Here is a 23285-nt window from a genome sequence, read left to right on the forward strand (position 1 = left end):
TACACGGAAAGAGTGCGAGACACCTATTCGGTTTATTTACAATTTTTTTTTTTTTTTGTAGCCGCTTCTGTCTGCCTCTGAAAATATCTTGGCTTCCCGTTCCGGGAGCTTGTCTGTCTGCCTGCTTACCTTTGCCCCCACCCCCCCTGTCATCACTGCGAGAACGCACGCACAAGCGCAACGTATGAGTCATATCATGGATGCCCTGGGCTCGTCTCGCCAGTTGCTCATCTTTTCTGCCACCTTGCAAAAACGAAAAATATGGAAATGGAAATAATGCACACAGACGGTGCGTCCATGGCATGCTCTGTCACATGCTTGCTGACAATATACTAATTATGAAACTGATTCAATGGCTCCTCTTCCCCGTCAGTCAGAATGACCGCTACCTTGCACAATCGAAATAAACAGTGCAACTCGAGATAAGACACAACTAGGGTTTGAACGAATTCAGATTTTTATAGGATATCATTTGAAAAATTACAGGGGGGATGGAATGTTTTGCAAATGTATTGTGTAACAATCCATGTATTTGTGTTACATGGATTGTAGCAAGAGTTTGAAAACATCCAACTGTCTGCGATTTGTAGTTCACGCGAGTTGGATGTTTGCTTTCATGAGATGAAGCATTCATTTTTCATAATAAAGAAGTTCTTGACCAACCGCTACAGTATATTGTCGGTGTTTTCACAGTTGCGGGGAGGGCTTTGGGTGATTTGCTGATGGCAGACGTGAGGATTTAGACTGTTTGTCAGCTAGCGTTTGCGGTTTGGGGTCGTAGCCCTTGTGCTTTTGTTATCTTTGAGGACAGACTTGACTGTGACTGTGCTACCTTTCTCATTTTTAGTCAAAATACGTGACTGGCAGCAAAATACGTGATTGGCGGTTAATCGACTTCAAGCTATAGTCGTAATTGCGGATTGGTGAAGTCAACCCCTATCCACATCCAAAAAGTCCAACGAATGCTTGATCACACAGTGCCTCCTCTCACCAGTTGTTCTTGATAATTGTATTGTTTATTGTAAATGTTTATTACATTGTGAATGAGAAACTGTTCTCAATTGCCTTAACTGGTTTAAACAAAGGAAAGTATGACTTATTCATAATTGGCACCTGGCAGAATAGAAATAAACTAGAAATAATCCACAGTCCCCCCCCCCAAAAAAAATTATAACATAAAAATTCCCTCATTTGGTCCCATACATGTATAATGTTAACTCATGTTACAGTACATCCTTCTGTTCACCAGTAAGTTATCCATGATAATCACCACTTTCCACAATACAAACAAACTGATAGACTAGAGATGCACAGTATGCACTTTTATGTTTATTTGCGTGCATTGTTGACACTGCATTATAAATAACTGCCGGCTCAAGTTTACTAATGGAAAAATCAGATGTGTGACAGGGGGTCTACTGATCTACTTCCTCCATTTCTACGCTCGCGTCTCATTTTCCAGGGACGGACCGAGCTCGTCTACCTCGATGCGCACGCATGCTCCGCTGGGCCGAGACCGCGCCCTCAGGTGACACATAAATAAATAAATAAGCGCGGCGGATGCGACTGGAAAAGAACACACACACGCATACAAAAAAAAAAAAAAAACAGAAGAAGACGGATGAAGAGGAAAAGAAGAGTTGAGCTGCACGCTGGAGTTTGTCTCCTCTTATTTGCTCAAGTCAGCCAGTGTAGGAAACTATCAAAGTGGGGGCACGGCTGGGAGAAAACAAAAATAAAACAAGACTTACAGCCGTGCTCTGCCCACACAAAAGGACAAAAATTCACACTATTCACAGTTTAGTGGAGTCCATCTCTCTGGAAGACAAGGCTAAAATATGTGAGCCTTCAGACATAAACACAAGGAGTTTGCCCTCGAAGGACTCCTGGAAATTGACCAAATCACTCTAAAATGGCCTCTTTCAACCAAAATGGCAGACTTCCTGTTTCTTTTCAGGTATGGGTTCTTGAGACTTTTTTTTTTTTTTTTTTGTGAGTCTCCACGCGTTACATGTCCACTAAATCTCATGTTGCTAGGAGAAACGGACTTCACGGGCTGAATTTCCCCAAGCATCCCTAGAAATTACCCAAACATAGGAGATTTGAACAAAAATGGTTGACTCGATGTATCTTTTAAGGCTTGGCTTTGTGAGACTTTTTTGTGGATCTACTCATTATAGACATGCCGACCAAATTTCATGTTGCTAAGTGAAACTGGCTTCACGGGCTGAATTTCCCCAAGCATCCCTAGAAATTACCCAAACATAGGAGATTTGAACAAAAATGGTTGACTCGATGTATCTTTTTAAGGCTTGGCTTTGTGAGACTTTTTTGTGGATCTACTCATTATAGACATGCCGACCAAATTTCATGTTGCTAAGTGAAACTGGCTTCACGGGCTGAATTTCCCCAAGCATCCCTAGAAATTACCCAAACATAGGAGATTTGAACAAAAATGGTTGACTCGATGTATCTTTTAAGGCTTGGCTTTGTGAGACTTTTTTGTGGATCTACTCATTATAGACATGTCTACCAAATTTCATGTTGCTAAGTGAAACTGGCTTCACGGGCTGAATTTCCCCAAGCATCCCTAGAAATTACCCAAACATAGGAGATTTGAACAAAAATGGTTGACTCGATGTATCTTTTAAGGCTTGGCTTTGTGAGACTTTTTTGTGGATCTACTCATTATAGACATGTCTACCAAATTTCATGTTGCTAAGTGAAACTGGCTTCACGGGCTGAATTTCCCCAAGCATCCCTAGAAATTACCCAAACATAGGAGATTTGAACAAAAATGGTTGACTCGATGTATTTTTTAAGGCTTGGCTTTGTGAGACTTTTTTGTGGATCTACTCATTATAGACATGCCGACCAAATTTCATGTTGCTAAGTGAAACTGGCTTCACGGGCTGAATTTCCCCAAGCATCCCTAGAAATTACCCAAACATAGGAGATTTGAACAAAAATGGTTGACTCGATGTATCTTTTAAGGCTTGGCTTTGTGAGACTTTTTTGTGGATCTACTCATTATAGACATGTCTACCAAATTTCATGTTGCTAAGTGAAACTGGCTTCACGGGCTGAATTTCCCCAAGCATCCCTAGAAATTACCCAAACATAGGAGATTTGAACAAAAATGGTTGACTCGATGTATCTTTTAAGGCTTGGCTTTGTGAGACTTTTTTGTGGATCTACTCATTATAGACATGTCTACCAAATTTCATGTTGCTAAGTGAAACTGGCTTCACGGGCTGAATTTCCCCAAGCATCCCTAGAAATTACCCAAACATAGGAGATTTGAACAAAAATGGTTGACTCGATGTATTTTTTTAAGGCTTGGCTTTGTGAGACTTTTTTGTGGATCTACTCATTATAGACATGCCGACCAAATTTCATGTTGCTAAGTGAAACTGGCTTCACGGGCTGAATTTCCCCAAGCATCCCTAGAAATTACCCAAACATAGGAGATTTGAACAAAAATGGTTGACTCGATGTATCTTTTAAGGCTTGGCTTTGTGAGACTTTTTTGTGGATCTACTCATTATAGACATGTCTACCAAATTTCATGTTGCTAAGTGAAACTGGCTTCACGGGCTGAATTTCCCCAAGCATCCCTAGAAATTACCCAAACATAGGAGATTTGAACAAAAATGGTTGACTCGATGTATCTTTTAAGGCTTGGCTTTGTGAGACTTTTTTGTGGATCTACTCATTATAGACATGTCTACCAAATTTCATGTTGCTAAGTGAAACTGGCTTCACGGGCTGAATTTCCCCAAGCATCCCTAGAAATTACCCAAACATAGGAGATTTGAACAAAAATGGTTGACTCGATGTATTTTTTAAGGCTTGGCTTTGTGAGACTTTTTTGTGGATCTACTCATTATAGACATGCCGACCAAATTTCATGTTGCTAAGTGAAACTGGCTTCACGGGCTGAATTTCCCCAAGCATCCCTAGAAATTACCCAAACATAGGAGATTTGAACAAAAATGGTTGACTCGATGTATCTTTTAAGGCTTGGCTTTGTGAGACTTTTTTGTGGATCTACTCATTATAGACATGTCTACCAAATTTCATGTTGCTAAGTGAAACTGGCTTCACGGGCTGAATTTCCCCAAGCATCCCTAGAAATTACCCAAACATAGGAGATTTGAACAAAAATGGTTGACTCGATGTATCTTTTAAGGCTTGGCTTTGTGAGACTTTTTTGTGGATCTACTCATTATAGACATGTCTACCAAATTTCATGTTGCTAAGTGAAACTGGCTTCACGGGCTGAATTTCCCCAAGCATCCCTAGAAATTACCCAAACATAGGAGATTTGAACAAAAATGGTTGACTCGATGTATCTTTTAAGGCTTGGCTTTTTGAGACTTTTTTGTGGATCTACTCATTATTGACATGCCTACCAAATTTCATGTTGCTAAGTGAAACTGGCTTCAGGGGCTGATTTCCCCCCCCCCCCCCAAAAAAAAATATATTTTTAAACATAAACAAATATTTCTACAAGAATGAACAGGCCTGCAAAATGTAGTTGCTTTCTGACTATAACGCAGATGAAAACAGCAATTTCAAGAGGGACTTCCCAGAGCCTGTGGGGACCTGGCTACTGAGCCCCCATCCACCCACCCACCCCCGCAAAAAAAAAAAAGAAAAAAAAAAGGGGAGCAGTGATGCTCCTCGGCTCCCATAATGCAGTGTGGCACTCGACCCGATAACGGGAAGTCCGATAAAAGGTTTGCGGGGATTGTGACAGGTGGACAAGAAGTGTTTAACGAGGCAATCTAGAGGGCGAGAGCTTTGGATGTTCCCCTCCCTGAACGCATTGACACTTTATCCACGAGTGCCACACACGCACACAGGCATGCGCGCGCACACACACACACACACACACACACAGATACAGGGATTGATCCGCATGTACAAGGCTATTAAGTGTCGCTTGTGTCTTGCCCGCTTGTGGATGGATCAAGAGATGTTTTGTGTGTGTGCGTGTGTGTGTGTGCATGCGTGTGTGTCTTTTTTTTCGTACGTTCACTCTCAAATTGCAAAGTGGAAGTTTCAAGTTTTTTGTTTTTTTTTTCCTGCCGACTTGAGCTACTTTTGCATTAAAGAGTGATCAAATGCTGCTTGAGGTCAGCAAAAAGTGTGTAGATGTAAGTCAGCGTCATGTTTGTGTGTGAAGGGACAAACACATTTAGGTTGAAAGTACTCGTGACTATGTAGATACATGTTGAAATTGAATGGACGTGTTTACATTATGGGCCCCATTATTATTAAAATGTATTTTTTTTTTTTTAAATACTGTATATAGTTCTAATATACCAATGCCTTACTAGTGCAATAACCCTGAATCTATGTCAGCTCATATTGATATTGATACTGATATGGTGTGTGTGTGTGTGTGTGTGTGTGTGTGTGTGTCGCTCTCTCACGAGAAAGAAGCAATGACAGCGCATTAATTTCCGCCGGCCAAGCGTCACGTATGAGGAGGCGTGGCAACAATTAAACGGGACACCAGCAAAAGCAGTCGACATCATCTCGAGAGTAAACAACTTTGCGCTCTTTCGGCTCTTTATTGTCAGCCGCGTGGACGTTTTAATTTTTCATTTGAGCAATCAAGTAATCCCGCTCGCCGACAGCTGTCGCCGCAGAGAGTTTTTTTGGAGGCACGCGGCAATAATGCTATATCGCCGGTTTGTTATTGAGACGTGGGCATAAAAGTCTTCTTTATTCCTTTAAGCCGGATTTTCTCTTTATTATTTGAAACACGCTGTTGCACTTCGCTGCAAGCTTTTTTTTTCTTCTTTTTTTGTATTCATCTGGTGACTATACGAGCATGTGTTTACGTGAAGGAGACCAAGAGGTTTACATTCCCGAAATTGTGAAGCACGCCAGCGAGCCTTGCAATGGAGATACGGCACCATTTTGCGCTCCGGCGCATGTTCCGCGGTTTTATGAAACGAGATACGAACGGACGTGGTTTACTCGCCCGACTTTTGTATTTGAGTGTTATCAAAGCGAACGGACAGTCGGAGCTTTGCTGTAACGAGCCTGTGAATAAATCCAAAGCGCAAAAGGCGACGCCGTGTCGACGCTCCTTTCCACTTTGTTTGCGACGCCGAGGCCTGATAGCCATCACGCCGCCATCACGCCGCCATCGCGCCACCGCGCTCCCTCTGCTCGCTGCCAGTGTGAATAACAACGTACATCCCTGCACGCCTTTAATATAAAAATATTCTCTCCATGTGAAAAGTGTCTCGAACAGACTGCAGCCTGAATGCTAATTATGCCGTTGGTGGATGTGAAGAAATAAACCTTCAGATTGTGTGCGCGTGTGTACGTGCGCGGACAAACTGACGTGTAAAATGCGTGTGTACGAATTAGTGTGCATGTTGTTTACATAATGCACACGCGAAAAGACGGACACTTATTTGCAATTTGTGCAAATGTGAATTGAGCTGAGCAGTGGCATGCGAAGGGGGCGGGGGGGGGGGGACAGGGCGGGGGGGGGGAGGGGTTGGGACAGGGCGGTGCCCCCGGGTATCCACCATGCACATTTACATAATGTATGCATTTAAATGGACAGACACAAACTGTAACTATATAAATGTCACGCTTGTATGTGCAGTTCAGCGCTGCCCCCCGACACCTTGTGGCATAATGCGGTACTACCGCAAATGTGTGCAACTCTACAGTCCGACTCTCTCGCCTGTATGAAAAACCCTTAAAAATAATTGTTTCGAAAACTTTGAAATTTAGCGGGGGGGGGGGGGTGTTACCTTATATGTCTTCGTGAAGCTATGCATGCCGCTAAGTGTTTTTTAAGTGTACGTGAGACGGTGTAGGTCAAATTAAAAGTGGGCCCGCCCCCTCGTTAGGTGTCTCTTCCTGCACAGTGGGCGCTAATTAAGAGCGTGTTGCGTTACACCGCTAATCTCGCACACTCCACTCAATCCGACGAGCTAGCGGATTACAGCTCGCAGCATGCGCTCTCGTTATCATGGCGCACATGCACATGCCCACGCACGCCCCCAGAGAGTACACACACACACACACACACACACACACACACACACACACACACACACACACACGTACACAATGACTTGTTTATTTGCTAAAGTGGGACTGTGTCTCGTATGACACCTTCAGGCTTTATTTGCATCGCTAATTAGCGCACACTGATGATACAGCGCAGCCTGACATGCTCGCCGAGCTAATGGGCTTTGGTTTCTTTGGCTAATTCAACTGGAGTGCATGTACACACACACGTACACACACACGCGCAGAGTTGATGTTGGGGAAATGTTTGCGGATGTGACACGGAGCGCTTTATCCCACGCCGAGGGACGGCGTGACTTGCAGACTAGCCACCAGTGGCTCGTTAGGGTCATGAAATTAGACTGAGTCAAGGGGGGGGTTAAAAGTAAGGGTTAATGCCAGGGTTGGGGTTATAAATTGGGGTTTTTAGCCAGCGGTAGGGATTCAAAACAAGGGTGATGGTTGTTTTTTGTCAATGTCTTTATGTCTCCAAAGTGTTCTGTAAATTGACTGTCTGTTGTCGTACGAGAGCGGCTCCAACTACCGGAGACAAATTCCTTGTGTGTTTTGGACATACTTGGCAAATAAAGATGATTCTGATTCTGATTCTGATATTAGGGTTTCGAGCCACAAAGTAGGGGCTAAAAGTCGGGTTTCAAGACGGAGTTAGTGTCAGAATCAGCCAGGGTTAGTTATAAAAAAGTTTGGATTTCACGCCAGCGTTAGGGTTCCAAGTCGACGGTTGAGTTTCAAATCAGGGTTAGGGTTTTAAATGAGGGTTCCACAAGAGGGGTTAGTATTTCAAAGTAGAGTTAGGGGTTAAAAGTAGAATTTAAAGCCAGGGTTACGGTTTCGAAATAGTGTTTCAATGAAGTGTTAGTGTTTCAGCTTTGTGCGTCAGCAGTAGGATTTTAAATCAGAGTTAGGGTTTCAAATTAGGGGTTCAAAGTCAGTGTTCGGGCAGGGTCATTGTTTTAAATTAGGGTCGCAAGTTAGGGTTTCAAACCTGGATTATTGATTTAAATCAGAGTTTCAAGTCAATGTTAAAGTTTGGGTTTGGGATCAAAAAGGGTAATAAGTAGGATTTTATACCGGGATAAAGGTTTCAAATTAGCATTTTGAGCCCGTTATATGGATTCAAATAAGACACTCATATTTCAAATCATGTTTCCCCATTCATCCATTCCGGCCCCCCCCCCCCAAAAAAAACCTAATAATTTCAAGACAGTTTGTGCATTTTGATTTTATGCTGCAATTCAATTCAGTGTGCCGCTCCTTCTGTTGTGCCTGCATTGGCCACCAGCGGTAATATAATACAGAAGAGTTACACAACTACTTTAAGTGACGAAATAAGCTGCAGTAATATCATCCTTTTTTTTTCCGGCAGTCGATTACGAATGCAACCCCCGCGAGTATTGTTGTATTGTATGTGCGCATGTGTCGCCCCGCCGCTCCATGTCGATGTTACGCGTTAGCCCATCTATGGTGTTCGCCATTATGTTTGAGAATGAAGCTAGCGGAATGTGAAGACAAACGTGGCTTTTATTTTGACATTTCGCAGCGTGTAATTCCTTTAGTGGGGTAAGCGATTTGGAAAATGTGTGTGTGTATATATATATATCATATATATATATATATATATATATATATATATATATATATAAAGTGACCTGAATATATCCCATCTATGAAGCCTCTGACGAGACAAATGATGAAGGCAGAAGAAGAGGAGGAAGACAAAAAGCTCTTCCTGACAAGTTGAATGAGTGCAGCTCGTGTCGTGCAAGGTTAAATCGCTCTTGAACCGAGTGCATTTTTTTTTTAACTCAAATGTTGGGTTTTTTTGTTTTTCTCTCTCTCCCTTTGCTTCAGATGTCCACGAGTTCAAGCTCGCTTGCCCTGAGTGCTACACTTCAATTTAAGCTTATTTTTGCTCTTGTTTCCATGGCAAAGTACCGCTAAACAAAAAGGGCTGCTAAACACTGATTTTTTTTTAATTCATTTTTTTTAATCCTGGCAAGAAGGAGAAGACGTTGCATGGGGCAGACACGAGGAAAGCAGAAGAGTAGGGTTTCGAGCAAAGGCCAAGTTTTCAAATTATTTTAGGAAAGGTATCCGAGAGGAAGCGAAGTTTAATAAAGAAGAAGAAGTAGTTTTCCACCCAGGGTTGTGCTTCTAAATTAGGGTTCCAAGCCATTGTTACGGGTTTAAAGTCGGGTTTCATGTCAGGTTACAGGTTCAGAGAAGGGTTTCAAGCCAGGGTTGGGGTTTTAAATTAGGGTTTCGAGCCAACGTTTGGGTTTCAAATTTAGGTTGAAAGCCAGTGTTAGGATTCAAGTTTGGGTTTTAAACCATGGTTAAGGGGTTCAACTGATGTTAAAAGCCAGAGTTAGGGTTTCAAACCAGGGTTAGGGTTTCAAGTCAGGGTTTCAAGTCAGGGTACAACCCTGAAGGCCGCAATACAGCCAGGAGCCAGTTTTAAACCATCTTTATAGTTTCAAGTTCGGATTGCAAGCCATGATTCGGGTTCAAAGTTGGGTTTCAAGTCATGGTTACGGTTTTAAAGTAATGTTTCAAGCCAGGATTATGGTTTTAAACCAGCGTTTGGTTTTCAAACCAGGGTTTGTGTTTCCAATTAGGGTTTTAAACCATTGTTAAGGGTTTAAAGTAAGGTTTCAAGTCAGGATTATGGTTTCAAATTAAGGTTTTAAACCATGGTTAAGGGTTTAAAGTAATGTTTCCAACCAGGGTTATGGTGTTAAACCAGGTTTGCGGTTTCCAATTAGTCGTCCAAGCCATGGTTATGTTTCAAATTAGGGTTTTCATCCACTGTTAACGTTTCAAGTTTGGGTTACACGTCACTGTTTGGGTTAGTAATTTTGGTTTCAAGACAGGGTCAGAGTTTTAAAGTTGGGTTTCCAGCCAGGGTTCAGGTTCCAAATGATCGTTTCCAGCCAAGATTTGGGTTTCTAGTTTTGGTTACTGGGTTACTGTTAAACTGTTGTAGGTATTCATTAGCGGTTTGACGCCAAGGTTAGGCTTTCGAGTAGGGCTTCGTAAGTAGGGTTTTCAAGATAGTCATGGTTAGGGTTTTAAGCCGCCGTTCGGGTATCAATAAATAAAAAAATAATGTGGACTAATAATATCGTGACTGCTGGTGGGCGGAGAACAGATCACTAGCATTATTGTGCTTGTGGTAGGGTTTCTAGCTAGCTTTAGGGGCTCAAAGTAGGGTTTCAAGTCACTGTTATTGTTAGAATTTCAATTTATAGTTTCAGTGTTAGGGTTTTTGAATGAGGTTTTCAGGCCACTTTTAGGGGTTCAAGGTGATGTTTCAAACCAGGTTTAGGATTTCAAGCCAAGGTTAGGGTTTCAAGCCAGCAATAAGACAGGGTTAGGGTTTGAAGACATGGTTGGGGGATCAAAGGCAAGGATCAGGGTTTCAATTTTAAATTTCAAGTCAGCATGAGGGGTTCAAAGTAGTGTTTCAAGCCAGGGATAGGGTTTTAAGCCACTGTATAGGTTTCGAGCCAGTGTTAGGGTTTGAAATTAGGGTTTGGCCACGTTTGACGGTATTCAACGGTATTTGCCAGTATTTGTCGGTTATTTGCCAGTCTCCTCGTGTCCTCCACGTGCTGTAGGATCGCACAAAGGCGCACATTGATAGCGAAGACCTCACCAATGGCGCCCAGGCGAGGCAAAGCGGGCGTCATTTCAATTCTTGATTTAATTTTCATATGAAACAGCGATCTCATGAAAAACAAATACAATGACATATTATTTAGTTAATAAAGAATACATTTAAATGTATTAAATTGTTACAGGTGCTTCGTTATGTTACATTATGTCATTGAGATATATTCAATTGAATACCAAAATTATTTTCATTGAATTGAATTTCAAGAAAATGTTTAAAATGATTTGTGTGCAATAAAAAGATTTGCAATTAAGTAGAAGACAATTATATTTGTCCTTTGAAGATTGTATAGGAAATGTAATTTTATTTATTTTTTCTCCCCTAAAATGTCCACACAATTAGCAGCAATGGATTAATAACATCTAAATTCAGTTACATTTTATTATTATAAAATGACCACTTTGAAAAAGGAATACAATTCAACTTGAATAAAAAGCGAGGGATCAGATTACCAGCATTTTTTTTTTACAATGAGAGAAAAAAAATATGATTTTTTTAATTTTTTTTTTTTAACAAATACTGCAAATGAATTTTTTTTTACGTGGGTTAAGCCACGATTTGAAAATTGGCACATTATTATTTTGAAAAATGATTTTTTTTTTTTTTTTAACACTATAACTGTTCATGTGCTACGACAAATTATAATACATCAGAGCTCATCATCATATTAAGCTAATAATCCATCCATCCATCCATTTTCTGCGCCGCTTCTCCTCACTAGGGTCGCGGGCGTGCTGGAGCCGATCCCAGCTGTCATCGGGCAGGAGGCGGGGTACACCCTGAACTGGTTGCCAGCCAATCACAGGGCACATAGAAACAAACAACCATTCGCACTCACAGTCACACCTACGGGCAATTTAGAGTCACCAATTAATGCATGTTTTTGGGATGTGGGAGGAAACCGGAGCGCCTGGAGAAAACCCACGCAGGCACGGGGAGAACATGCAAACTCCACACAGGCGGGGCCGGGGATTGAACCCGGGTAAGCTAATAATGACATTACAAAAAACTGTAGTATCAAGCATCTAAAAATGATGTATGTATTTGGCAATCTGTAGGTTTGTTTTCATTTTGTTTATTAATGAAAGTCTGGGATTTATAAACCCTTCATAAACGGGCCCACATTGATCAGTGGACGGTTTTATATGTAGAATATTATCGCGCTTGTTGCTATAGTTAGTGCACCAATTAGTATTGCTACAATATCACCGCACATATTTCCAACGCTACAATGCACAAATATCATATTTACACTGCTGGAATATTAGCGGACAGAGGAATGTTTTTCTAATAAGAGTTTGTCGGCGCATATTTGCCGTCTGTTGATAAGAGTATTAAGCGATCGGAGAGGCCTTTGCGGCGCACGGGAAAGAGAAGATTCATTAATTGCCGTTAAGTAAGAGGGCAATCGCTCGATTAACTTGACGGAATATCTTAATCCCTCAAAAAAGCCCTCGTTAGTAGTGATTATTTAATGTACACTTGCTGGGCATATTTTTTTTTTTTTAATTTCATTCGATGCCCGACCGAGGCCACGGTTTCACTTAGCAACATGAAATCTGGTCATTTTAATTTTGGCCATTTTAGGGGTCATTTCGAGAGGCTCTTGGACCCCGGGGAATTTATTTGAGAAAATTCTTACGAGGTCAAAGTTGGAATGAATGTTCTTTCTTGACAAAGAAAGTGACTGTTTGTGAGGCTTCCCCAGCACTAGTACATAAAGATACGTAGTGCACATAAATGAATGCTATAGCTTTTTAGAGCCGGTGGCCTTGTTGTTTATTATGCATTCACTTTCTCTCCACCACTGACTTTATTTTCCCATTTGCGCTGTCAGTGCAGTGGAAGTGCGAACAGTGCAGCTTTAAGACCCGAAGACTGCGCGGTATAGATTTGATTGGGCTTCCATTACTTGCATTATATTCACATTTTAGAGGCACACTTGGGCTCTGACTTGCCGCATTATTGTCAACGTGACAAATACCTCCGCCGTAGGGCGGGGGGTGGGGATGGGGGGGGGCGGGGGGGGGGGGTTGAAATAAATACAAATCAATCAATACGAGAAAAAAAAAAGTTAAGACGCCCATGTCGGACTGCATCCAATTGCCTCGAAATTGAATTCCCCTGTCACGGGCGTGTAAGCTTAAACCAGGACGGCCTCTGATGGATCCTCCTGAAATTAATCTGCGCTTAAGTATTGCAGAGCCGCGCTCTTACGAGGCCGCGCCAACTCTAAAAATCTGCGTCGCCATTGTCTCACGTTCCTGGAGGATGAGGGAGATGGAAAAAGGCTGCAAATCAGCCGCGTCGCTCAGCAGCTAAAGGATGGCAGGTTCTTTATTTTTTTAATCCAATTCAATTGTGTCTTTAAAGGAAGGAAAACACAAGGACAGCCAGCAAAGGTCACATGATGACCTGTGCAATGTCCAAACATACAATGGCGCTGACTAACCTTGTCGCTTTTGATCATATTTACATACTTTACATCCCCTGTCAGAAGGAGTTTCAACTCCCACCTCCGACAGAATTTTGCTCAAGTTCCGGGGGAGGCGGTGGACATCGCGCCTCCATTGCCGAGGCGGCCGACCGGAGCTGTGGCCGTAAGATGGTCGGTGCCTGTCGTGGACACCAACGGTGAGGGATGCCGTCAAGCTGAAGAAGGAGTCCTATCGGGTCTTTTTGGCCTGTGGGACTCCTGAGGCAGCTGATGGGTACCGGCTGGCCAAGCGAAATGCAGCTCTGGTGGTCGCTGAAGCAAAAACTCGGGCGTGGGAGGAGTTCGGTGAGGCTATGAAGAAAGACCTCCGGACGGTTTCGAGGAAATTCTGGTCCACCATCTGGCGTCTCTGGAGAGGAAAGCAGTGCACCACCAACACTGTGTATAGTGGGGATGGGGCGCTGGGGAGAATACATTGAAGACCTCCTCAATTCCACCGACACGCCATTCCATGAGGAAGCAGAGTCTGGGGTCTCTGAGGCGGGCTCTCCTATCTCTGGGGTTGAGGTCACTGAGGTGGTTTCAAAAGCTCCTCGGTGGTTGGATGAGATTCGCCTGGAGTTCCTAACGGCTCTGGATGTTGTAGGGCTGTCCTGGTTGACACGCCTCCGCAAAAGCGCGTGGACATTGGGGACAGTGCCTCTGGATTGGCCGACTGGGGTGGTGGTCCCCCACCCCCGTAGGGTGTGTTCCAACTACAGGGGTATCACACTCCTCAGCCTCACTGGTAAGGTCTATTCAGGGGTGCTGGAGAGGAGGTTCCGTTGGGAAGTCGAATCTCCGATCCAGGAGGAGAAGTGTGGTTTTTGTCCTGGCCGTGGAACAGGGGACCAGCTTTACACCCTCGGCAGGGTCCTCGAGGGTGTGTGGGAGTTTGCCCAACCAGTCTACATGTGTTTTGTGGACTTGGAGAAGGCGTTCGACCGTGTCGCTCGGGCAGTCCTGTGGGGGGTGCTTTGGGAGTATGGAGTATCGAACCCCCTGATACGGGCTGTTCGGTCCCTGTACGACCGGAGTCAGAGTTTGGTCCGCATATCCAGCAGTAAGTCGGACTCGTTTCCGGTGAGGGTTGGACTCCGCCAAGGCTGCCCTTTGTCACCGATTCATAACTTTTTGGACAGAATTTCTAGGCGCAGCCGAGGCGTAGAGGGGGTCCGGTTTGATGGCCTCAGTATTGCATCTCTGCTTTTTGCAGATGATGTGGTTCTGTTGGCTTCATCAAGCCGTGAGCTCCAACTCTCACTGGAGCAGTTCGCAGCCGAGTGTGAAGTGGCTGGGATGAGAATCAGCACCTCCAAATCTGAGACCATGGTCCTCAGTTGGAAAAGGGTGACGTGCCCTCTCTAGGTCGGGGATGAGATCCTGCCCCAAGTGGAGGAGTTCAAGTATCTTGGGGTCTTGTTCACGAGTGAGGGAAGAATGGAACGGGAGAACGTTTTTTTATACATGTAAAGTTGTATTTTTGGTGTCTTTTATAATTATAGATTGTTTAGTGATACTTTTTTTTTTTTTTTTTGCTACATGCAACACTGCCAACTATTGCTGCTTTTCTTCACATCTAGATATGTAGTATGCAAGTTATAGTATAGTACAGTACTCGGTTTACATATTCATGTTCAGTCGTATTGTTGGGTTTTATTTCATTGTAGACTACCGTACATATTGATATCTGGTACTTTTACTTTTAGTGTTGCATGGAGATGTCCACCTTATTGGGTGTTGTCAAAAACGTGATACACCATAAAATTTTAAAGAAGCAGAGAAATATAAAAAAAAAAAAAAGTACGGCGCCGACCAGTTTCATCAACTTTGTGTTATTTTCTTGTGTTTTTATCGGTCCAAGATAAGCGCTCAGCAGACTTACGAGCTCTTGGCCGCTCGGCGGAGCGTAGTGATTTGCTTCGCGCACAGCGGCGGACTATTAAATCATCCATCTTAGCCTTTTCAGAACCATCTGCTGCGCAAAACAGCCTGCAGGTCACACGGTGTCGCAACACTGCTGCTTGTTATGCTACGGCTAGCAGAAGCAAATCGTCAGCAGCGGTCCACGTTCTGACCATGACTACGATGCATCGTGTCGCTTGCTGTGTGCTCATGATCAATAATTACAGCCAGAGTCTGCAGTACGAAAGCCATGAAGAAATCGCTTGTGAATGTGAAGAAAGGAATGCCGCAATCAAAGCACTGTAATGCCCTCGCATGTGGGCAAGGGCAGCCACAGTCGCTACTTATTGAAGACAAGACAAACAGATAAACACACAAATACAGAACGAAAACACTCGCAAGGAGCTGGTGTAGGCCACAACTCACAGCCAGACGCTCACGTGCAGACTCAACAACTCCAGCTCCTGACACCACTCACTTGACCACGCCCCTTAAAGGTACAAATCCAACGCATCAATTCGATTGTACAAACAGTTATATTAAAAAGGGGGGGGACTCAAATCTCGCTGTCAAACCAGTCGCGAAACTTGGTTTATTAAAAATAATAACGACGGCTAAATTAAGGACAAATTGCGCGTCCCTGTGGTCAAGTAAGTGCTTTGGATTCTCGCATTTGATTTGAATAAAGGCCACAAGCTGCGTCGTACATTTAAACATGAGCCGATGAACACTTGAACTCTTGTAAAGATTCGGCTCATGGACTTTTGCTGTAAAAGCAAAAAATAAAAATAAAAAAATAAAAAAATAAAGTCGGGTAACCGCAGGTCTTCTACCTGTTGCTGCTCGGTCTCCTTCGACTCGCAGCTTCGACCCATAAATCAGAGAACCACACGCGTCCCTCTCCAAATCCTTGAACGCCCTCAAACAATCTGGTTTAATCTATGCCAACGTGAGCCCCCCACAGATATGAAACACACCCTTGCCAAAGCACCCACCCGAAAATAAAGTGTTCTTTCTGAGTCTTTTCTTCTTCTTCTTCTTCTTCTTCTTCTTCTTCTTCTCCTTCCTCCTCCTCGTGGCCTTTCGCAGCGATGGAGACCTTTGCAACGGATCACTTGACAGGAAACGTAAAAGGTCAAGCAGTGGACCAACAAGATTGCAGCAGGGCGTCGCAGGTGTATGTGTGTCCTTTTCACTGCATCCGACGTCAAAACAGGGAGGCACATACACACACACACACACACAGACACACAGAGACTTTTTTTCTCGCGTAATGCACGTGTAGCGAGTCAAAGAAAAATGTAATGAATTTAGGAGAAAAGAATAAGCCGGAAGCGACGCTTAGCAAGCACATTTTCGGGAAAAATGGCAGAGAAACCTTTTGATCAGGCTCGTCATCCGAAGGTTGCGACACTTGAAATTTTGAGTTCGAGATGACAGAGGTTTGCGAAATACAAGCCAGAGTGGAATTTTCTAGCATATTTAAGGACATCTACGAGGGATCCAGAGGGAAACACACAAAAAGGGGTTGAACTAAAGAAAGAAAAATGTAACACACACTGCTCAGTGTGTGTTAAAGTCGCAGTTGATTGGCTTTCGGCACAGGTGTCAAACTGGTGGCCCGCGGGCCAGATCCGGACCGCAACATCATTTTACGTGGCCCGCAAATGCAAATGTATCGACTTCGTGTTTCTTGTGATAATACCAAAATTGGTGTCTTGACTTATGTTACCAATCACCTTTTTGAAATAAATGTAACAATCGTTAACATTTTTTTATTGGCTTCTGATTTTAAAACTAGTTGTCCGTCAATTTGTTGTGTATATGTCATTATATGAGACAATATTTTATATAGGTTCGCAGTCATAACGGCCCTCCGAGGGAAGCCATAACTACGGTGTGGCACGTGACAAAAATAAGTTTGACACCCCTGGTCTACAGCGTAACCCCTAACCCATTCACACAAAATCACTAACTGTAAACGCCACCCCCCACACACACACACACACGCTCACTCAACCTCACTCACTCAAACAAACAGTGTTCCCTCCCGTTGTGTTAAATCAGGCTACCGTTAAATCCATGGAGGGAAAGTGAAAATGAAAGGGTTGGGTTGGGAGAGGTGGGATGGGGCGGGGTGTTAGTACGAGGAGGGGGGTCAACAAGGAAGGGGGTGAGACGGGATTACCGGGATAATGCGAGCAGATGGAGGGAGGTCGCGACTAAACTCTCCAAATAGATTAAACAGACGTGCAGTGAGAAGACGGAGCGCTCCCCTTCGCACCGGAGGGCCGCAGGGGTCGCCGCCGCCACCACCGCCGCCTCTCCCGCAGTGTACGCGCAAATTTAGGACACGCAGCTGGCTGTAATCCTCAAACACTTCACTCGATATCTAAGTGTATTTAGGTATGCGGATTACGGCGGGATTTAGACGCTCAGATGTGCTTTCAATGCACTTTGTGGCCCTGTCCTAAAAACATACATAAATGCAAAAAAAAAAAGACAAAAAAATAAAAATTAACCTCAAGCGGCTCCTCAATGACAGATCTGAACAATAATCATAATAATAATAATGGTAAATACCTGCAGCAAGAACAACAAGCACAGCAAAAGCAACAAAGGAGCAGCTATGGGCAAAAATCATAAATGTATTATTTACAGTATGTAGATATTATTTTTTTTTTTTACAATTTGGACCCACACACACGCACTAACACTCACGCACGCATACGCAAATCCCACCCTCAATCACAAACACACAAATGCCCACTTACATAATCAAGCACACACTCTCTCACACACATTCACACTCTCTCATGAACACACACACACACACACACACTCTAAGACATGCATACTCACGCACACACTCACTCGCATACAACCACTCACAAGGACGCACACACAAACACATGCATGCATGCCCTGCACATCATATTACGTTTTATATAGATGTAATGTACCATTTTGCAACATATTTAATGTCTATACACCTCGAATGAAACATATTTTCATTTGATAGCAGATAAGCAGTTGGGAAAATGGATGGATGGATTCCGGAGGCGATATGTTGAACGACGCAGTTGAAAATGTAGCATTTGTAAAATATATTCCACCGTAAACCTCACAAAATACTGTATATGTTTTAAATTCATCTGAAATCATCATTGTGGCCTGGCCAGTCAGAGAAATATGATGGAAATACCTTACGATTGCTAAGACATATTTTAACACACCACTTTTCAACAAAATATTCATTTTGCAATGAAACACATTTATTATATAAAGTAACAATGGTAGATTTTGTTCAGTTCAATTTTACCTCCCACCGGTGTCGTCTTTGTGGAAACGATGCATCCACACGCCTTGTTTTGCTTTTCTTCAATATTTTGCTCCAGGCTATTACCCTCAAATTTTATCTCATCTATTCTTACAGTAAAAAAAAGAAAATAAATTACAAATTAAAAAAACGATCCATTCCATATCATCACAGTGTGATAATATCACAGTGTTTTAACTAAAGCACACGGACAAGTGTGGTAGGGATGTGTACAGCGGGTGAAGATGATGGTGCTATTGATGATCTGGTGGTCCAGTGATTCACTGCCATTGACGGCTTTAGAAGTCAAATATCCATGTTAACTGGGAAGGCTGGCAGTGAATGAGTTTTAATGCCAATTTAGCCATTTTGTTGCAAAATTTCAAGCAACTTTTTATAATACTTTGTATGTAATGTTTACAATATCTTAAAATATGGTAATGACATTAATGTCTTCTGTGCAGAGAGCACATCCAGCAGCTGGTGGAAGTTGTGTCAACTGAGTTGGGCAAACTGAAATTGTGGTTTGATGTAAATAAATAATTGTAAAATATTAATATATATCTATAGGTTGATTGAAAAGTAACTCCTTATTTAAAAATAATTAGAATTTATTCGTATGTTGTAATATTTTTCTCAATGTTTTTGTATATGTTCCATGATTAAAGGAGCAAGTCTATTCTATCAAACGAACGACTTTGGAAGAACTTGAAGGGCGAATACGAGCAGTTATGTCTTCCATCCCACAAGAGTTCCTTGTGAAATCAGTCAGAGAAACTGGTGGCTAATGCTGGCGCCCATATCGAATTTTAAATAAAACTCCATGCTGTCCACTTTCTTCTCATGTTCATCATTCGATACTGATAAACAAACAGAATTTTTTTTTTTAACTTTCCTGTTGCGTGCCGGATGCAGCTAAATCCAAAGACAACCACTTTGAGTTTTTTAACCTTTCGTTTATTTAACAGGACATGTAGTTGAAAATACAGCAGCAGAACCCAGTGGTCTAAGTAAGTAGTACAATACAAGAAAGCGTTAGATTGGAGAGGACCACAATGAATCGCTTCGGACATCTTCCCACATTGGGTTTGACAGATCTGGATTCATAATTTGCAAATATTGCGAGCTCAGTTCAGCTAGCATTCTTTTTCTTGACTTGGGTCCTGTCATGATAGACACCCAATTTCATTTTTGGGGCTGATTTTTTTTCTCCCAACTTTCCAGGGGGCGCTACTGAGTGTATTTTGGGGGAGTCATGTTCGGGACTTCTAAAATATGAATACTTTCACCACAATACAGCTGCATGTCTAATTGAATGGGTTTTCAGGCATGTCAAGGCCCCCGAAAATTCACCAGAAGAATTATTATGATAAAATTTTCGACCTTAAATTATCTGGGAAAACATTTCTTTTCCACACCTGAAAAGAATCTTATCAGTAAATGGTCGAGTAACAACCTTTTGAGTTACCCTCATTTAAAAAAAAAACATGCATTTACATTCATATTCAAATTATGTGTGCCCAATAGAAATTTAAAATGTTATTATTTTCGTTGTGGAGGGGGGGGGCACAATTGTAATGTCATAGTAACAAAGTTTTTTTTTAATTAAAAAATGGAATGTTATAAGAGTAAATTCATAATTTTTACATTAATAAACGACTTTGTCGAAATAAAAGTTATAATCTTAAAAGAAAAAAAAAGGGATTTTTGTAATATGATATAAAAGTAATAATAATGGATTACACTTTATAGCACTTTACTGGGCACACACACGATTCATGCACGACTCAGTCACACCTGGTGGTGGTAAGCTACTAGTGTAGCTACAGCTGCCCTGGGGCAGTCTGACGGAAGCGTGTTTGCCATTCTGCACCAACGGCCTCTCCGACCACCACCAAACAGCCAACCACATCCATTCATGGGCAATGCGGGTTAAGTGTCATATATGTATGTCACATCACGTAAATAAAAAGTCAACGGAAGGGAAGACAGACAAGAATTTCAAAAAGTCAACTTTATTCTCACATTAAAAATGTGTATTCTGCAAAAGACAACTTTTTGATATTTATGTATTAGAATAATTGGACTTTATTCTCAAAAAAATCCATGATGTAAAACAGTGATTCTCATACTGTGGTACGTGTACGCAGGTGGTATACAGGCTCCCTCTGGTGGTGTTTGAAAGAATCACTAAATTAAATGTTCAAACTGTGCATAATGTTACAGCGGCTTAAACTATTTATTTTTATTTATTTTATTTTATTTTTTAACTCCATTGCAGTACATTTGTTCAGGACTGCTCGGGTTGTATTTAACGTTTAAAGAACAATAAAATTTGTTATTGTTCTTTATATATACATTTGTATTTTTAAGCATTCGTTTTAGCAAAAATATATTTATATTTTATGCGCAATAGATTTTAATTTAATGAAGTACAGTTTTTTTTAATTATTAATTGTATAATTAACTGCTCGCATTAACGTGAGCATTAGAGATATGTTAGCTTGTTAGCCGCCACGCTAGCCTGGACCACGAACATGACCCATCAAATACTGTAATGAATTTTTATCAGTTTCATTTTTTTAGGTGCCTGGGATTTAGCAAAATGATAAATCACCTTTTTTCATTTTTCAACTGCCAAATTAAAGTGGAAAGAACCAAGAATACAGACCATCCCATTTCCGCACACTAATTTGAATATGCAGCGCAAAGACGAAGAAGTCTCAGTGGAGTCCACATTGTTGAAGTCTTTTAAATGACAAAAAAAAAAAAAAAATCAAATATACTCTCCACATTCGAGGGACGCTTATTAATCGAAATGTGGCTTCTTTAAATAATTCAAGGAAATGTGAAATCACTTGTGCAGCATTCAGTGCAAACATCACAAGAACCTGTTTAGGCATCCATTTCTCAATTACGCACACACACACACACACGCACGCGCACACAAAACCACACACAGAGTTTTTCAATCTGAAAAAGTCGCAAAGCGTGTTACGTTATGTTGAAAAGAACAAGATGTAATGGCTGATAAAAATATATATATTTTTTATCGATAATTCCTAAAATATTTAGTTTTTCAAAATATTTTTTTTCACAATCAAAAAGCATGTTATGAAATGTTGAGCATGAATGGAATTGTTTTAATGGCTGCAAGTGATTGAAAAAAAGTGTGTGTATGTGTGTGTGTGTGTGGGGGGGGGGGGCTAGTCCCTCCTGTCACCCCCTGTCATCTACGCCCATGCAAAGACGCACACGCACGCGCACGCACGCACGCACCTCGTTTGTCGCGCACCCTGACGCTGATCTCCACCCGCGGCTCCGTCTCTCTGTCCAGCCGGCGCGCGATGACAATATCCCCCGCGTCCCGAGCCACGCTGACCGGCGAGCTCTCGGCGTCGGGCTCCACCAGCTCGAACGCCGCCGCCTGGAAGCGCACCGGGTTCAGGTTCATCACCACCGAGCCGATGCCCGCGTCCTCGGACACGGTGACGACAAGCGGGCTCCCCTCCGCGTCCCGGACGGATCGGGACGTCCGGGAGGGTGTTTTTTCTCGCGTGCCCGAGAGCCACTGGCGCGGGTTGACTTCCACGCCGATGCCGTCGCTGGTGAGGGGCGGCCAGCCTCGGTCCCGGGCGAAGACGGTGAACTTGATGGGTCCGTCCCGGCCCAGGATGGAGTCCACCAGGAGGACGTCGCCGCTTTTGGGCACCACGTAGAAAGTGCCGTTCTTGGGCGCGGCGAAGTAGAAGAGCTCCGCGTTCTTTCCGCTGTCCTCGTCCCGCGCCGCCACCGTGTAGACCACCGTGCGCAGCGGGGTGGCGTCGTCCAGGCTGAGCCTGACGTCGGTGCCCCGGAAGGCGGGCCGGTGGTCGTTGATGTCCAGCACGTCCACTTTGACTGTCGCCACCTCCGCGCACGGCCCGCCGCAGCACGCGCCGACCCCCAGCGCGTACTCGGCCCGCTCCTCGCGGTCCAGAACCCCGCAGGTCCTGAGCAGGATGTGGCCGCGGTTGTGGTGCGCCAGGACGCGGAACCTGTCGCCGCCGTCGCCCAGGAGCCTCCAGTGGGGCTGGGCGGCGAGCTCCGAGCACAGCCGCCGCGCGTTCAACCTCCGCAGCGGCACGCTCAGCCCGTTGACCCGGGAGCCCGGCGACGCGTTCTCGAACACGTGGCCGTGGAAGAAGGGCACCGACTCCGACTCGAGCTCCGAAGTCCTGTTGGCCAGCGCGCACGACAGCAAAAGCGGCAAAAGGCTTCCCCGAATCATGGCGAGCGCGTCTCACCGCCGCAGCACCAAGTCCAGTGAGGCACCCGCGGTTGCGCTCATCGCGCGCCTCGCTTCAAATCCGGAAACGTCCAGACAACCAAAATGGAAATTCACGCGCGGCACACTCGAGGATGCTCTGCTCTGCTCGGGAGAACTTTGCGTCCTCCTCCTCCTCGTCCTCCTCCTCCTCCTCCTCCTCCTCCTCCTCCTCCTCCTCCTCCTCCTCCTCCTCGTCTTCCTCTTCCTCTTCTCGCCGGCGCGCGCCCCCGCCAGCGGAAAGGGGGGCTTCTTACATCACGGGGACGAGCACAGAACCTCTCGCTGCATCTTACCACCAGCGCGCGCGCCCGCTTCATCCGCTCACGTGTGGCCAATTGAGCGCGCACGCGCGTGCGCATTTGACGGACATCTATTCATTTGACGTGTGTGCGTGTCGAGTCCTCTGGGGGGGGGGCGACCCCGAGCCCCCCCCCCTTGTCACGCTGATCAATGTCCGCCCCTGCACACGTTTCACATCACTCTTGTCCCCAATAACGCGTCCCTTTTTATTTTTTTATTTTATTTATTT

General features: G+C 43.7%; 1 protein-coding gene across 1 annotated transcript in view; it reads right to left on the reverse strand.

The window, feature by feature from the left end:
* The window catches only part of si:ch211-186j3.6 (neural-cadherin), a 185276-nt gene extending 162414 nt beyond the window's left edge, over nt 1–22862 (reverse strand). Inside the window, 1 exon segment of the mRNA XM_061704891.1 lies at nt 21727–22862. Coding sequence (XP_061560875.1) covers nt 21727–22717 — 991 coding nt within the window. The 5' untranslated portion in view covers nt 22718–22862.
* Between the last annotated feature and the right edge of the window lie 423 nt (nt 22863–23285).

The sequence above is a fragment of the Phycodurus eques genome, chromosome 2 (genome assembly GCF_024500275.1).
Source record: "Phycodurus eques isolate BA_2022a chromosome 2, UOR_Pequ_1.1, whole genome shotgun sequence".
In the NCBI taxonomy this organism is placed as follows: domain Eukaryota; kingdom Metazoa; phylum Chordata; class Actinopteri; order Syngnathiformes; family Syngnathidae; genus Phycodurus; species Phycodurus eques.